The sequence below is a fragment of the Pelophylax lessonae genome (assembly GCF_965119305.1).
Source record: "Pelophylax lessonae genome assembly, chromosome: 3".
Lineage (NCBI taxonomy): Eukaryota > Metazoa > Chordata > Amphibia > Anura > Ranidae > Pelophylax > Pelophylax lessonae.
In genome coordinates this window covers 422756040-422774214 of record NC_138770.1, presented here as the reverse complement: position 1 = coordinate 422774214, position 18175 = coordinate 422756040, and the positions used below count along the sequence as shown (strand labels likewise).

Sequence of the window (18175 nt, the reverse complement as noted above, 5' to 3'; positions counted from 1 at the left end):
CAGAGCCTCTGTTAGGCCTGGGCCACAGAGGTGGTCGCCTGTGAAGGGAAGACCACAGAGGCGTGACTTAGAAGTGAGATCACCTGACCATGTCTTGAGCCATAGGCTTCATCTGGCTGTGTTAGCCAATGCTGAGGTTTTTGCTGCCATTCTTACGGCCTCAGCTGAAGAATCCGCTAAGAACCCTACTGCCTGAAACAAGAGTGGAAACGACTTTACAATCTGTTCTCTTGATGTTCCGGCAGATAAGTGCGTTTGGATCTGAGATAGCCATAACTCTAGGTGTCTGGCTATGCAGGTGGATGCCAGGGCAGGTTTTAAACTCATAATGGAGGCTTCCCAAACCATACGTAATGTGGTGTCAGTTTTCTTATCCATAGGGTCCTTTAGTGACCCTGAATCCTCAAATGCCAAGTCAGTTCCCTTGGATATTCTGGCAAGAGAAGCATCCAATTTGGGGATTTTGTTCCAGGGCTGCTCCTTACTGTCGTCAAATGGATAACTTCTTTTCAAATTTCTGGGAAAGAAAGGTTTCTTATCAGGTGAATTCCATTCCTGTTTAATTGTATCCAACAGGGAGCTATGCACAGGGAACACTCTAGCTTGTTTCTTATGACTGGCGTACATAAGGTCATGCTTAGAGAGCTGCACTTTCTCCTCCTCAATTTCTAAAGTGACATATACTGCTTTGAGTAGGTCATCCACATCCTCCAAGCTCAGTTTGAAATTGGAGTTACCGTAAGAATTACTTTCTTTAGGTTCCTCCCCTGACCCTGATCCCTCCACAGAGGAGTGGGAAGACTCTGATTCTTCCTCCTCAAAGCCTTGTGATGGCTTGGTCAGGGATGCGGGGATCTGAACTGAGGTGGGGATCTGGGTTGGTGCCTGCATTTTTTCCATGAGAGTTCTAAATGAACTGAAAGTGTTTGTCAGTTCATCTCTCACTGAGGAAAGAATCCTCTGGGTAGAGACCGTAGGGTCATCTCTGACCAGATTTTCTATGCATGCACGGCACACTGTTTTGTTCCAAGAGGAACTTAATTTTGCTCTGCATACAGCACATTTCTTTTTGGGGGGCTGAGGTTGGATTTTGTCCTGAGCCTTGGTCTAAAAGATAGGAAACAAAAATAGTCTTTTTAATTTAGTTTGTGCCCCCCCCCCCCTCCTCCCGCTTTTCCCCTTCCACCTCGTGGACAGAAAAGAGGGAAATGGTGCTCTTTTTACCCGGCCCTTACAGACATTAGAGGAAGGGAAGGAAAAAACGGAGTTCCTAACAGGTATCTGCAAATAGGGTATACATATCCCCCTTGCTTACCTGAGAGATGCCAGAGCTGACTTCTGCCGCCTGTGAGGTTACTGCCGTGGGGTCCATCGCTCTGTATGGTGGTCCCAGCAACTGCTGTTTCACCTATCATCGGTCGCCCATTTGTCTTCTCTGTTCGCGCCTCCGGAAACTGGAACGAGGGTTTCCTGGCGCCCGCGTATGTCGTCACTGCGCCGGAAGTAACACTGTCACTTCCTGTGAGGCCAGAGTGGACGCGCCTGAGTTCCGCCCTCTCCATTTTTGGCGCCAACTTCAAATTTCTTCGAAGTCGGCGGGTCACGGGTACACAGCACTGCTGCTCCAAGGACCCTGCCGAAAACGGAGCGGACTCCCCAGCGTTCCACCAGACAACATCCGTGGTCCTGCCGGATGGCCAAGAGAACAGGAGACAGCGGTCAGCCTCTATTGCAGCACTTAAGGGGTACCGCTAGGGGCAAGAGGAGATGCATTCTTTCCAAGTCTTTCCGTGGACAGTCCAGGAGACTGGGAGCTTCAGTTTACAGGAACATGTTACCCCCTGTCCGGAGGAAACACTAAACACTGAAGGTGAGGACTGAAGGGACTGCCTTTTATTTAAATTTTGGAATGTGTTTCCTGTCCCTGGGGGAGGAGCCCTAAGGTCTCATGGGCTGTCCTGGAAGACGTTTTTGAGAAAATATATTTTAAAATTTGTCACAGGAGGAGAAATGGCAATCTGATGTAAAACCAAGAACATAAATGTAATATTTTGCAGCTTACCAGGCCTTGGAGGTTGGAATCATTTTCTTTTTTGTTCAGGCTGAAAACATTTTCTACAAGTACTGAAACCATCTGTTAATCTTCCTAGAATTCTAGTATCCTTGTAACTTGCTGTGTACTGAACTGAAATCAAACATGTTACAAGTGTTTGCATACAGCTCCTGTATTAACCAATGACAAGCTACAGCATTACTCTGTTAACCGCACATTCAAGCGTTTACACAAGTACAGGGCTACATGAGTGTCCCTGTATGCATGTAAAAGCTTAGATGTGTATAGTTGGCTTTATGCAAACACTTGTAAGTCTCAGATGCATTAGAGTCCTAAAAGTGAAGGTAAATTTAAAAGTTTAGGTTGCCAGGTAAACGGATATGGGGAAGAAATGTTTCTGTGACAATTGTCTTCAGGACAGAAAGTAAATGAAATTTTCTCTATTAAGACACAGGTGGCAACTAAACTCTGCCAGTGGGTTTTAACACTCCCCTACTTTATCCAAAAAAAAAAAAATTTGCCTTCAGATATACATTTTTTCCTTTAAAAACAATGGTTGCATGACCACTCATATGTCCCAAGGATGCAATCGGCTTATCTTATAGTATACAATAATGACTGGATAAAAGAAACCTAACCCAGCAGTTTTTTTGTTTCCAAGGGTGTCTGCTGCTGTCCATTGACAAAGTAAAGCTGGCCACACGCTGATAAAAAAAAAAAAAAAAATCGGCCTGTTCAACAATGACCAGACAAATTTTGGCATGTGTGGCAGTCTCTGCGCAATAAAAGTTGATCAACTTCTGTCAAAGGGTCATATTAAAAAGGTATTCTTGATCAGCGGCTGCAGTCGCTGAATAGTGTATTCTGACAGTGCAGCTGTCCGAATACAATGTCCCAACGCAGGGATTCTTCCATCCACTTCATTTTGTGAGTTTAGGGCAGTGGTCTCCAAACTGTGGCCTGGGGGCCGAAGCGGACCTTTGCTCGCCTTTATTCGGTCCATGTGGTATATATATAATCCTCCAATTGATATCAGGCACTATTATGCCAATGAACACCAATAGTGGGGCACCGTTTCTCCCACAGACACCAACAATGGGGCACTAGTCCTCCTAACGATACCAACGATGGGGCACTAGTCCTCCCCCCCAGAACCAAATGTGGCAATGTTTACTTCCACTGATGCCAGGAAAATTTCCACTCTCGCTGGCCACAGTCCGACCCTCCCAAATTGTGAAGGACAATAAACTGGCACTTTGTTTAACAAGTTTGGAGACCTCTGGTTTACAGGAAACGGTCTTTTTTTTTTCTTTGTTCAGCCAGTGAGCTGGATAACAAAAAAAAAAAGGAAGAAGAAACACAGGAGTGTGTGGCCAACTTAAAATGCCAAAAAAAAATAAACACAGAAACTGGATTGCAGAAGTCAAAAACATGTTGCTGATAAAATGTAATCTTTATTAAATTACAAATCTTGTAACAAAGAAAAAAAACAAAACAAGATGACTTGAAGGAAAATATTCTAAATACAGACTAGACAGCAAAGTCTAAGAAGAGGAAAGGGTGTAAAAATTGTCAACAAAACAATATTAGCTTTTTATACATATGCGGCTGGAAGGTTGATCTAAAATGGAAGCCATTTGCGTATTCGACCACATTACTTCAAACTTACAAATACATGTCATTAAATAACATTTACTCAGCTCCTGGGCTTTGAAATATGGTTTGTCTTTCTTGCAGTCAAACTCATGCAGAGTTAATGGACAAAGGTCTGGACTTCAACGAAGAGAGCTTTTAGATGGTGGATCTCTCTTGTCAATGAATATGTTGGTTCAGTTACAGCATCACAACAAATTGGAAAACATGCCAAGCTACACAGTATCGAAGTGAACACCTACAACAATAGTTGTAGACGATTTTCCTTTAATCCATATGAATTTAGCATTTATTTGTAGCATATTTAAATGGAATGGCAGCCTGTTACATCCAATTGATGGCTTGAACTGAGTGAGGGGAATTTTTGAGAACGGAATAGTTCTTCAGAAAGAACCAGGAGAAGCAATTACAAAGCTAAAACACACACACTCACTCACACACACACACACACACGAAAGACAAGTAAAGACAAAGTGTAAGAGGAGACTAAAAAAGTATGAGGTGCTGAACAGGCCCTGTGGTGTTTATTGTCATCCAAAAGAAATGACCACTTACATCAATGGGATGTCATAATAGCCAAAAATATATAGATGAACAAAAAAGAAAAATTAGAATGCATCTTGAACATAGTTTTGATGGGTTGCAAACTATGGAATTCTCATATCAGAGAAAGAGCCAGAATACAGATTCCAAGGCAAGAGAGAATAGCTAGGAATGATGGTGTGATTTTCTTGCTAATAGTCCTTAAGAAACATAAGAAGCCACAAAACAACTCAGCCCAACAGAGTCCAAACCTGCCTTTGGGGGACTGAGCATTTTACAGCATTTAAAACTCACTGGAGTGATCTAGTTCTTTTCTGGAAGTTCTTGAATGACCATGATTTGATTACTGCAGTACGGTATACAGTATAGTAAAAACCCAGCTCTGTATTTCCTCTACTAAAATGAATGGTGAAATCTGGATGCAGGAAACTGACCTGTGTGTTTCATAGTCAACTGCTAATAAAGTCAGGTAAACAAAGAACACTAATTGGGCAGATTTAGGAATGCTTTGGATCTTATGATCCATGCTTTCAGAACAAACCGTCCCCTATTGACAAACAGGTATTTATTAGGTGTGGCAAACACTTTAAACGTATGCTTTCCTGTGCTTCTCCATAAAATGTGCTGAAACTGTGATATGGCAAAGCCCTTTTCTATTGCAAAGGGTTTAAAAGCCTTCCTCACCATGATATACATAAAGGAACATTGTTGTCCCTACCTCCTCAAGGAATAAATGATTGTTCAGATATTTTTGATGGGGTTCTATTTTGCATCTTCAATACGAGGTGGCATGCTTAAAGAGAATCTGTCGCTGGAAACCGCAATTTACAAACTTCCATGCCACACCCAAGTTCAGTGGTTGTCAACATGCAAGGTATACCTGAGGGCCATACTTTATGTTCTGTTAATGAAATGCTACAGGCATCTGTCAGACTGCAGACATCATAAAGTAAATGATGATCAGAGATGGGGGGGGACATGCTATAGGTTGAATTAAGAGACATGCTGCTGATGACAGAGACTGAAGACATGGTATATAAGGCTAGTAGAGATCTCTGCTATTATATCTCTACAAATTACTCCCAGACTACAGATTTCTGACTTTAAAACCATGAGTTACTAACCCAAAAGAAAGTGGAGTCTGACTGATTTTAAAACCCCCGATCTCTGCACTTTTTTCTATGTCAGTGACAAAGGATTAAAGTCTGGCAAAAAAAAAATTAGTGCAAGGAACTTATACTTACAGTCAATGGGATCGTGTCCCTTATGCTGATTCCGCTTTTTTTTTTTTTTTTAGGTGAAATCCACCTCTGTCCATGACCCCCCACCCCTGCAGTGGGGAGTTATGTCCCAGGCATCAAGATTGCCTGACAATACATGGCTTTTCTGTCCAGCTCCTCCATACACAGAAACTGTACTACAGCTTTGAATAAAACAGGATCCATAAATGGAGGGGACGGACCTTTCAATCATCTGCCTGTTCTCCATTAACAGATTACATTTAATTTATGGAAAGCTGTAGTATGGCTTCTATAAATGGTGGAACTGGGTGGAAAAGGGTGGGCATAGTTGGGCACTCTTGATGAGAGCGTGACAACCCCTTTGTTTCTATTAAACCACTAACAGAAGAATGAAGAATATAGTGAGGGGGGTTGCTGTATTTTTGTAAGCCTATTGGTTATTGAATTTCAATTGGTCCAGCTCTGAGTGTATATTTTCTAGATTTATTCAATTATGACAGTGGAGCACGTAATTACTATACTATACAAATGACACTTTTGTTGTTTATTCTACTTTTACAAGACCAATTTAAAAGTGCTGTAACCATCAGACAGTAACTTAACAATACCTTCTAGATTAGCAGCACTATAAAACATATAAAAAAAAACATAGGCCAGTTCAGCACTTCAATTACACTAACTCAGTCTCTTCACTCATCTACTAATAAATAGACCTTCCAGCTTAAAAATAAAACAACTCAAGATATACTTTATGTTAGGGGGTCAGTACGTTTTATTCAAATAACCAGCTGTCTAGGTCTGAGCTCCAATCTAAATCAGTGACATCTTGCATGGCTTGTTAAAAGCACAGGAACCTCACTTCCTTAAACCTCAGTAACTGTGCACTGTCCATCAGGTCTCCTAGACCTCACACTGGCACTCTGTGCACCGTTAGCTGCTGCAACTGCATGATCTGGTGCTTGCTGTGTAGCGCCTATAATGACGTGTCTCTGCTGAGCAACAAGTGGGTTCTGTTGAAGTGAAAGAATCCCTTGATCGCGGCTGTCATCCGATTCAGGTTCATCTACAGTGGTATCAGGAGGTGGCACTCTGCCTCCAAGTTGTGGAAGTCCTTCTTCACCTTCCCCTATGTTATTTCTCCCCGTATCGTGATCTCCGATCTGAAGTTGGGAGAACGCACTGTCAAGTGAACTGCCGTCGGTTTGCGAGTTTGCAAGGGTTGGATTTGCAGTCTGACCGCCAAGGGCTGTATGATGTCTAACAGGTAAAAGAGCAGTAGGCTGGCCTGAATTTGCAATGTTATCTGCACCATCAGCTGAGCTTTCTCGAGCAGGATTTACATTTGCTGCATCACAGTCTAGTCGTAGCCCAGCAACGCCTTTTTTTGGTATGTCCACAATATCCCGTTTCATCTTTCTGCGGCGTCCATGCTCATTTCGTCGGTACTGTACCATGTTCTCAAAATCGGCTACATAAAGAAAACCAGCTATCAGCATCTCAGTGTTCTTTTTGCCTTTTGTGAAGGCATCTTCCAGCTCTCTGCTCGTCCGCTCATCATATTGCCACCAACCATTTCTTCCCTCATAGTACCAAGCATACTCCCCATTCCCACGGCTGGCAGACTTTAGCTCTTCGGGGGAAAGCAAAGTTGGCTTATCCAGGAAGTCCTCAGGAATCTCTTGCCTGCACAGTGCACATCGTCTTCCAAGCCACGATGCACCTTTCACACACAGATAGCAAAATATGTGCTTACAGGGAAGGCTGACTGGGTGAACACAGGTTTGGAGGCAGATAGCACATTCTGGAACTGGAAGGCTTGGGGCACCATTGGAACAAGCTTCTCCTAGCTTCTTATTTGTGGGCAACATATTTGCAGTGTGGCTAACTTCACCACAACCAGCCATCCTGTTAAAGATTTAAAAGATATTAGGTCAAAACTGTTAAATTAGGAAGGTAACTAATTACAGGCATACCTCACTTTTAAGTACACAATGGGACCAGAACATGTATGTAAAACGAAAATGTACTTAAAGTGAAGCAATACATTTTTTCATTTCTCAATGCATGTAAATACACTAGCTCCATAGGAAATCTTGGTCTGCTTGACATGGCACTGCTGACAAGGACACCAAGCTTGGGGAGCATGTTAAGGGGATCCAGGACTATGATATGGTAGATTACCTTGGCAAGCTGGCTGGCCACAAATAGGATATGTTGTAGTCCTGGGTCCCCTCTCGGCGCTCCCTACATTTGGTATCCCTGTCACTTATGGTTTGGGAGCAGTGCCATGTCAAACTGAACAGGCTGTGTCTGTACTCGCGAGTGTATGTAAAGTGAGTGTACTTAAAAACAGGGTATGCCTGTATAGCTAAATTATAGAGCTGTTTACTGTATTACAAATAAAAAATTAATAAAGGACCTGATGTATCAAAATAGTATATTTAGATCATTTCAGAAGTCCCATGACAATAGAGCACATTTAAAAATATTACTATAGTGTTTAAATCACATTTCCTTTCTGAAACTACTGGTTACCTGGCAATTATGCAAACCTCCTGTCTTAAAAATAAACTGGTATGGAAATCAGAAAAGTCCCCCTCACCCTCTCCATCAACCACATATGCCTCAAAACAGACACTGAATCAGCACATCACCCTTCTCATCACTTTGTTCAGGTTGGTGTGTCAAATTACTATACAAGCTGGATGGTCAGGTTGCAAAGCATGCATGGCTTTTTGCCATAGCCTCTCAATTATCTCCCCGGAGCAAAAAGCAATCACAGACTAAAACAACTCAAATGTGAAGACATTCATTAAAAATAAAAAAAGCTTTTCATTTCCCAATACTACTTCTTTTCCTAAAATCGGTGTATAGCATGTTAGTCCAAGTTCCTCTATTATAATTAAAAGGGATAATAAAAAGGAAGAATCAACAAAAAAAAAAAAAAAATAAAAATGCTATACTTACTAACTACTTTAGGGCTGAAACAACTAATCGACTAAATCGATAATAATCGATAATGACAATCGTTGTCAACGATTGTCATTATCGATTAGTTGCTCCGTCGATTAGTTGTGCTGCTTTGTGAACTTTCCCCGTCTGTCAGCGAGCTGTCTGCTCTGTGAAGCCGACGGCTGCATTCAATGTCTCTCTCACAGCACTGCACTTCCGTGACTTCCCCCCTCCTCCTCCCCCCTCCTTCCCTCCTCCTTTCCTCTGCCTTTCCTCTCCGCCCTCTTGCTGATGTCAGTGAGGGGAGGCAGAAAAGAGGACAGAAGCAGCAGAACGAGAGTGCCGAGATTAGAGCTACAGTGTCCTGTGATTGTCCATGCAATGCAGCCAGCCAAAAAATATAATAAAAGCTTCTCCAGATAAAAGTTAATATTCCTTATAAAGTGCAATATTCTAATAGAAAAATAAGTGATTAAAAACGTCCATATAGCACATAAAGGGGGTCTTTCTATGCTGCCTATTTCATATCTATGGCTGACAGGGATGTTTTTATTCACCTATTTTTCTATTATAATATTGCACCTTATAAGGAATATTAACGCTTTTATCTAGATAAGCATTTATTATATTATTTACAGTATATAGCAGCTTAATTAAGAAAAAAAAAAAAAAGTTTTGGTATAAGTCTCGGTTCACATTTGTGCGATGCGGGAAGGCTGCGAATATGCAGCGTGTTCCCGCATCGCATCCGCACAAGAGGCAGTTCACACTGCCATATGCGATATGCAGGGGGTGTCAATTAAATGTTAACGACACCCCCAGTTTGATTGCATATCGCAGTGCGATCTGACAGTATGCACAGAATCGGATCACACAACTGTGAACCACTGTGCGATCCGATCCTGAGGCGGCTCAAAAAATGCCTCGTGCAAAATTGCTGCGGAAGCGCTGCGAATTCAGCCATACAAAGTGTATGGCTGAACTTGCATCCGCACATGAGATCGCATGTAATTTAGGAACAGTGCGCTCCGAATTACATGCGATCTCGCAAACCGCACAAGTGTGAACCGGCACTAAGTGCTGGTTCACACTACTGCGGGTGCGCTGATTCGCACTGCACACGCACAAAAGTCGCACATGACCCTTTTTTTCAGCCGCATCAGGATCGGATCGCACAGTGGTTTACACTTGTGCGATCCGATCCTGTGCGAACTGTCAGATCGCACTGCAATATGCGATCAAACTGGGGGTGTCGTTAACATTTAACCGACACCCCTGCGTATAGCATATGGCAGTGTGAACTGCCTCTTGTGCAGATGCGATGCGGGAACAGGCTGCGAATACGCAGCCTTCCAGCATCGCACAAGTGTGAACCGGCACTTACACTCTGTTTGCTCATTATTATTTTAAATAAATGAAAAAAAAGGCATATTGAGTTTTTTTTATTATTTTATGCGATTAATCGAAAAAATAAATCGGCAACTAATCGATTATTAAAATAATCGTTAGTTGCAGCCCTAAACTACTTACCTGCTCTGTGCACAGAGCAGCCCCAATCCTCCTCTTCTCCGATCCCCTTCTGGTGCATCTGGCCCCTCCCTCCTGCCCCAAGAGCTAGCAGCTTGCTATGGGGACACCCGGGCAGGCTTGCTCCTGAGCAGAAGCTCTGTGTGTCCATTTACACACAGAGCTTCAGCTCAGCCTCCTCCCCTTTCTCTCCTCTTTCGCTCACTAGCTGTGACTGACAGCAGCGGGAGCCAATAGCGCCCGCTGCTCTCAGCTAATGAGGAGAGTGTGTCCCTGGACAGGCAAGGCTCTTGTGCACATCACTGAATCGAGAGGGAGCGCAGGTGGGTATTGAGGGATGGGGGCTGCTGCACACAGAAGGTTTTTTACCTTCATGCATAGAATGCAAGAAGGTAAAAAAACCTTGAGCCTTTAGCCACTTTAAAGCGGAGTTCCACCCTAAAAATTAACTTTCCACTGTCTGTTAGCTTAAAAAAACCTGAAAAAGCATTGGATAATTAAAATTTTTTTTTTTGTTTCACTTACCTTGTTTTTAATTAAAATAAACGTACCTACCTTCCTCTTCCTCCCCCTGCGGCCGTGGCCCCCCGACGTCACTTCCTCCTTGCATTGACTCCTGGGAGATGAGCGTCATCAATCCCAGGAGTCAATGTGCCTGCATCGGAATCACTCATCACTTCTGGTGCAGGCATCATTCCCTGCTGAACAGCTTTTGGGCATGCGCAGAACCAGCTGCGGGATGACGCGTATGCCCCTGAAGTGACGAGCAGGGCATTCTGGGACTCCGACATCACCGAAGAGAACACTCCAGCTTCAGCTGCCCACACCTGAGATGGCAGCGCTGGACAAGACAATTTTAAGGTAAGTATTTCTTCTTACAGGTAAATGAAACAGGGGACAGTTCAGAGGCTATCGTTGCTTAAATGCATTAGCCCTGACTGTCCCGGGGTATTTTTTATCTAAAAATATTTTTTTTTGCCCGGAACTCCGCTTTAAGTCAAACAGAAAGAAAGTAAACATTTGGAGAATTTTCTTTTTTTAAATCCTCCCATAGAACCCCTAACAACAATCTTCTTGGTATGAGGATAAGAACATTGGGCTGATATACTAAAAAGATGAAAGATATTCACACAATAAATGGTGTGATTAATAAGTTAGTGATATTGAAGGGTTGTTTTTGTTTTCCTAAATAACAAACATGTCATACTTACCGGCTTTGTGCAGTGGTTTTGCACAGAGCAGCCCCAATCCCCTTCTTCTTGGTCCCCACGCCGTCACTCCTGGCTCCCCCCCCCCTTGACAGGTGCCCCCAATAGCAAGCCGCTTGATATGGAGGCACATAGAGCCATGCTTGGCCCCATTCCCTCCTCAATGGCTCACCGGCTGTGATTGACAGCAGTGGGAGTCAATGAGGAGAAAGACTCAGGACAGCTGAAGCTATGTACATATCGCTGGATCGAGAGGGGACTCAGGTGAGTATTGGGATGGTGGGGCTCTGGAGACATTCTTCTTGCCACTCTTCCATAAAGGTCAGATTTGTGGAGTGCATGACTAATAGTTGTCCTGTGGACAGATTTTCCCACCTGAGCTGTGAATCTCTGCAGCTCCTCCAGAGTTACCATGGGCCTCTTGGCTGCTTCTCTGATTAATGCTCTCCTTGGCTGGCTTGTCAGTTTAGTTGGACGGCCATGTCTTGGTAGGTTTTCAGCTGTGCCATTTGCTTTCCATTTTCAGATGATGGATTGAACAGTGCTCTGTGAGAGGTTTAAAGCTTGGGATATTTTTTTTTTTTTTTTTTAAACTTAATCCCGCTTCAAACTTCTCCACAGCTTTATCCCTGACCTGTCTGGTGTGTTCCTTGGCCTTCATGATGCTGTTTATTCAGTAAGGTTCTCTAACAAACCTCTGAGGGCTTCACAGAACAGCTATATTTATACTGAGATTAAGTTACACACACAGGTGGACTCTATTTACTAATTAGGTGACTTCTGAAGATTTTAGTTAGGGGTATCAGAGTAAAGAGGGCTGAATACAAATGTACGCCACACTTTTCAGATATTTATTTGTAAAAAATGTATCATTTTCCTTCTATCTTGCAATTTATGTGCCACTTTGTGTTGGTCTATCCCATAAAATACATTTACCTTTTTGGTTGTAACATTAAAAAATGTAGAGAATTTCAAGGGGTACGAATACTTTTACAAGGCACTGTATGTATATTGGCCGTTTGTACCCGTAGAACCCACAAAACACATCTGCTGTTTGAGGCATCTGTTCATTGTTCGGTCGTGTTTTTGGAGAAATAAAGACTTTCTCCGCTGACACTGGAGTGCTGTCAAACCATTTCCTATACAATCGTTTGTACCCGTAGTAAGGCCCAAAAACAATAGTGCACATTGGGTGTGGTTTTTTTTTATCCTACCTAAAAAAAAAACACTGACACAAATACCCTGAGCTCTACTTTACTTTAACCCTGGCCTATTTTTTATCTTATTTTTTTTTACACACAACTCTTGTTTTTGTTTACAGTTTTCTTCTCCAGCAAATGAAATTCAAAAGAAGAAAAAAACAAAACAAAAACACAGGGGCAGGCTGTACAGTGACTGATCACTGTGATAGCCAATCGGAGGCTATCACAGTGATCAGGTGATTGGTAATTAGGCCTCCTGATTCCAACAGGCAGGTGCACCTATACAATTTACCGGTCTATGGGTTTGACCCTGTGCTAAAACGAACCTTAACTTACATGTGAGCTGATGTAGCCTTTGCTTAGGTTCTACACAAAAAGATACAGTAGAAGTGGCCCCGCTCAAACGATAATTGCAGACTTTTTTTTTTTTTTTTTAACATTTCAGCTGTCAGTGGGGAATCCTGCTGACAGCTGAAAGAACTGATTCTCTTCCTTAACCACTTTCCGTTGGCTTACTGTCTATTTAAAGCAGTAGTATACCGCTTTTTTTCACTTTTAACTACAGGTAAGCCTATAATAAGGTTTACCTGTAGATACAATTAATATCTCCTAAACCTACACGGTTTAGGAGATATTACCACTGCATGAAGCCGCTAACAAGTGCGGCGCATGCGCTCTGAAGGTTTGGAGGGACCTTCAGAGTTCCTTGCCGGGAATTGCCGGAAAATCACTCCCGGGAGTGACGTCATCACGGCTCCGGCCAATCACAGCGCCGGAGCCGCCGAACCCAGAAGAGACGCAGAGGGATCATGTCAGTGCCCACAGCGATGTCCGGGGGTCCGTGTCGGGGCTTCATTCAAAGGTGTTTCATAAAGAGCTAGTATGCGGTGCATACTAGCTCATTATGCCTTTGTCTTACAGGTTTTTTTTTTTTTTGGATGAGTATACTAACGCTTTAAGTCGGCAGAAAGGCTCTCCCAGGCAAAATCACGTTAATAAGTGGCATCTGCCTGGGAGGAGCTAGGGGGCGCGCCCCCGATCGTCAGCAGGGAAGCTGGCGCGTGTGTCAGGCGGCTCCGATTGCCACCTGACACCCTCAATCACTCCCCGCTGAGAGAAAAGGACGGATGGCTGATGTAAACACAGCCGACCGTCCTGTCTGCAATGATCACAGAGCCCATGGGATCCTGCTATATAGGATCGCATGCCTCTGATCATTTCAAAAGCCCAACCCCCCACAGTTAGAATTACTCCCCTAGGCTTACATTTAACCCCTTCCCTGCCAGTGTCATTATTACAGTAACAGTGCATATTTTTAGCACTGATTACTGTAATTCACTGATTACTGTAATAATGTCACTGGTACTCCCAAAAGTGTCAAAAATGTCAGTCAAGGTCCGATCTGTCCGCCGCAATGTCGCAGTCCCGCAAAAAAAAAAAAAAAAAAAAAAATCGCAGATCGCCGCCATTACTAGTAAAAAAAAAAAAAAAAAATGCCCATGTCTTTCCCGTAGTTAGTAGACGCAATAACTTTTGCACAAACCAATCAAAATGCACTGATTGAGATTTTTTTTTACCAAACATTTGTAGCAGAAAACAAATTGGCCTAAAATGTTAAAAAAATTTAGATTTAATTTTTTTTTTTGGAAATGTCATACAAAAGAATGTGAACAATATTGTTTTTTTTTCAAAATTGTCGCTCTTTTTTTGTTTATAATGCAAAAAGAAATATCACAGAGGTGATCAAATACCACCAAAAGAAAGCTCTATTTGTGGGAAAAAAAGGATATCAATTTATTTGTGTAGTGTCGCACGACTGTCCGTTAAAGTAACGCAATGCCGAATCCCAAAATAGGGCCTGGTCATTAAGCAGGAAAATCTTCCGGTCCAGAAGTGGTTAAAGGGCAATTTTTTTTTTTTGCTTTAAGTGTAAATGTGAGATCTGAGGTATTTTTGACCTCAGATCTCACAATAAAAATAGGACCTGTTTGGGCCCTTTCACACGGGCGATCCGATCAGATCCGCCTGTCAGTTTTTTAGGCGGATCTGATCGGATCCTCCATGCAGCTCTATGGGGCAGCGGAGACACCTCCGCTGACACCCGCTGCCATCCGCATCCGATCCTGTCCGTGAAATCCGGACGGATGGAAACCCTATTTTTCCATGCGTTCAGTAATCGGATCGGATCTGATGAGAGCAGACAAGCGGTCCGCTCTCATCCGATCCCCCATAGAGGGCAGCGGGTGCTGCGACACCTCCCTCTCCGCACTGCAAGCGGAGACGGAGCTGTCATCCGCCGGCTCAGCGGGGATCGCGGATCGATCCCCGCTGAGCAACACGGATCCGCCTACGGAGGCGGACCGTGTGAAAGAGGCCTCATGCTTATTTCTATTACAAGAGATGTTTACATTCCTTGTAATAGTAATAAAAGTGATAGAAAAAAAAAAAAGAAAAAAGGGACAGAGTGTAAAACGGTGTTCAAACCACATAGTTTGTTGCCATTCCACGAGCATGTGCAATTTTGAAGTATGACATGTGAGGTATCTATTTACTCAGCATAACATTATCTTTCACATTATAAATCAATAAAATTATATTAGACAAAAATTGGGCTAACCTTATTGATTTTTTTTTTTTTTTTATTAATGAAAGTGTATACAGTGTAACAAAATATTGCAACGACCACTATTTTATTCTCCAGGGACTCTGTTACAAAAAAAATATAAATATATATAATGTTTGTGGGTTCTAAGTAGTTTTCTAGCCAAAAATACAAATTTAAACCAGTAAACAAGTGACAGAAAAAAGGCCTGGTCCTTAAGTAGTTATATTATACGTACCTAGCTCTGATCCCCGCGGGTCAAACACAGAGATCTGAGCCATCAAACACCGCCGATCACTAGGTTTCAGTCACCGCCTCTCTGCTCCCCCCTCACTCATTGGACTGCGGAGGGTGGGCGGGAGTGGCCAGCTCAGGCTCTCGGCGACTCACCGAGCTGGGTGCCGGTCAAGGCATTTGGGCAGATCCCAACCATATATATATATATACATATATATATATACACACACACACACACACACACACACACATATATATATATATATATATATATATATATATATATACACACACACACACACGATCTTCGCCAAGCCTAGCTCAGCTCTGTGACGTCAGCCGGCTACAGCCTGCTGTCTGCTGAAAATGGGTCAAAGGAGTGCAAAATGTACTGCACTCCTGTGATCCACACTGCACCAAGTTGCATGGTATTGCATTATCATGCAATTTAAGGTGGTATTAACAATACATTGGAACCTGCATGCAGATCGTAGGGGTAGCGCATTCTAACATGGTGTAGGAAACACGCACAAACACATATCTTTCCTACACTGTGTTCTGGTGTGATCCGGCGCTTAAGAGGGACGAAAAAAAATAAATGGACATGGGGGTCCCTAAAAGTGAGATCTATTCCATTCTGCAACAATTTAGCAGGGATCAGTTAATGGATCCCCTACTGAAGGGAACTGACGCCCTTTATTAAGTGGCCTTAACGTGGTTGTAAAGCCTGAAGGTTTTTTTTACCTTCATGCATTCTATGCATGAAGGTGAAAAACCTTCTACATGCAGCCCCATCCACCCCAATCCTTACCTGAGCTCCCTCCGATCCAGCGATGTTCACGATAGTCTTGGTTGTCCTGGGACTCTCCCTCCTTATTGGCTGAGACAGCAGCGTGAGCCCATTGGCTGTCAATCACAGCCAATGAGGGGTGTCTTATTAATGCATAGAGCAGTGACTCCGTAGCGAGCATGCAGCAGTGCTCCCAGGGCAAGCAGCTTTCTCTTGGGGCACTGCTTGAGGGGGGAGAAGCCAGGATTTCCAGCGGGTGTCCCAAAAAGAAGATCGGAGCTGCTCTTTGCAAAACCACTGCACAGAGCAGGTAAGTATAACACGTTTGTTATATATATATATATATAAAAAACACATGGAAGCTTTATTACCACTTTAAAGTGGAGTTCCACCCTAAATTTATACTTACCTCCATCTTCTCGCTCCGGGTCACCTGAAAAACGGATAATCGCAATTTTTTTTTTTTTTACTTACCTCGTAAAGAAGTAAATATACTCACCTTACTTCCTCTTCCTCCCCTCTGCGGCCACGGCCCATCGTCACTTCCTGGATTTGCAATGATTCCTGGGAGCTGAACGTCATCGTTCCCAGGAATCATTGCGCCTGCACCTGCCCCGACGTCAGTTCCGGTGCGCGCGCGTCATTCCCTTCTAAACAGCTTCTGGGCACCGGAAGCGACGTCGGGGCCGTGCAGTGCATCGTGGGACCGAAGAAGACGCCGAAGAGGATCGCTCTGGCTTCAAGCTGCCCACACCTGAGATGGCAGCGCTGGACAATACTTTTTCAAGGTAAGTATTTCTCCTAAAAGGTAAGTGCAACCCGGGACAGATCAGAGGCTAGCTATTGTGGAATGTACTAGCCCTGACTGTCCCGGGGGTATTTTTATTAAAAAATTTATTCCCAGGGTGGAACTCCGCTTTAAGCTACATTCACACTGATGATTTAGGCCAGTGCAATTTGAAACAGCAGGAATCACAGAGGTATGCTGCGGCTCTGAGCAGCAAGATGAACTACACAAAGTGAGTCCAGCAGTGATTAATGCAGTTGCCGGGGACCTGTCACGACAGCCGACGGGGCCTGGAGCCAGCCGGCAACCTGTCAGAGTAAACGGGGCCAGCGACCGGTCATTACAGTGGATGGGGCCAGCCGGAAACCTGTCAGAGTAAACGGGGCCAGCGACCGGTCATTACAGTGGATGGGGCCAGCCGGCAACCTGTCAGAGTAACCTGGGCTGATGGCTACACCAGGAATCTGATTTCTGATGCTACAATTTGCACCATTTATATGGCCAGTGTGAACTTAGGCAGCCTGAGCTGTACTGTGCACAATAGGTTTTCAGGCACTGGGGGCTGATCAGACGAGGTAAGACCACAAAGCTGATCTCGGTGGTGTAATAAGGAAGAGGTGATCAGCAGTAATACTTCATAGTGATGTCATCGTCCATTCTGTGCAGCATAGCCCAGATATGTAAACCACAACAACAACTGAACAGGATTACACGTATTTTGGCCGATTAAACCTCTGACATCCATGGAGCCCTGAACTCTCTATCTGCTCGGGGTTCTACAACAATCCTACCAAAAAAATACACATCCATTGTGTAATGACAGGCACACCTCCCACCACTTACGCTTATGTGAGCGCCATTTGTGGTCCCCTCATAGAGCAGTGTAATGGGGGGATAGGCGACAGGACGAAGCATCATATTGGAAGAATGACGTACACTCGGCAAAACAAACGGGATCGGGCTCACCCCTATGGAAGCCCTCACTCCGCGGTAATAATCCCTGGTCAGACACAAAGGACACACACCATGACATACCTCTCCACAGTACCGTGCGAAACGGCACTACCCGCTGTCAATCCGAGGGACGGAACAATAACCCGGAAGTGAAAGCATGAACTGGTTAACCTCCCTCCCTAACATCATTTCCCTTCCGCGTCTATCCCCGCCCAGCGGCGGCTCAGCAGCCATTCCCCGAGCTGTGTGATTTCCGCCAGTAGGAATGGAGATTTTTGTGGCGTGAGAGCCGTGATTGGCTGCAGTGTTGGCAGGGCTGTGTGTGTTTCGTGGGAGCTTAGTGGAGTACTCAGTCAACAAAGAAACAAAGCATAAGTGTAATATATACACTAATAGAATATAAATGTCCAATGTCTCAAATAGCCC

At 43.8% G+C, this 18175-nt stretch overlaps 1 protein-coding gene across 1 annotated transcript; it reads right to left on the bottom strand.

Annotated features, from left to right (window-relative positions):
* Positions 1 to 6095: 6095 nt before the first annotated feature.
* Positions 6096 to 17961, bottom strand: RNF146 (ring finger protein 146). The gene is made up of 2 exons (XM_082250006.1): positions 17831 to 17961; positions 6096 to 7395 (listed from the first exon to the last, which is right to left on the bottom strand). Exon 2 carries the CDS (start codon positions 7392 to 7394, stop codon positions 6354 to 6356), a length of 1041 nt encoding a protein of 346 aa, XP_082106132.1. The 5' UTR covers position 7395; positions 17831 to 17961; the 3' UTR covers positions 6096 to 6353.
* Between the last annotated feature and the right edge of the window lie 214 nt (positions 17962 to 18175).

Coding starts and splice junctions, on each gene's coding strand:
- RNF146 (XM_082250006.1), bottom strand. CDS start 7,394: ATGGCTGGTTGTGGTGAAGTTAGCCACACTGCAAATATGTTGCCCACA.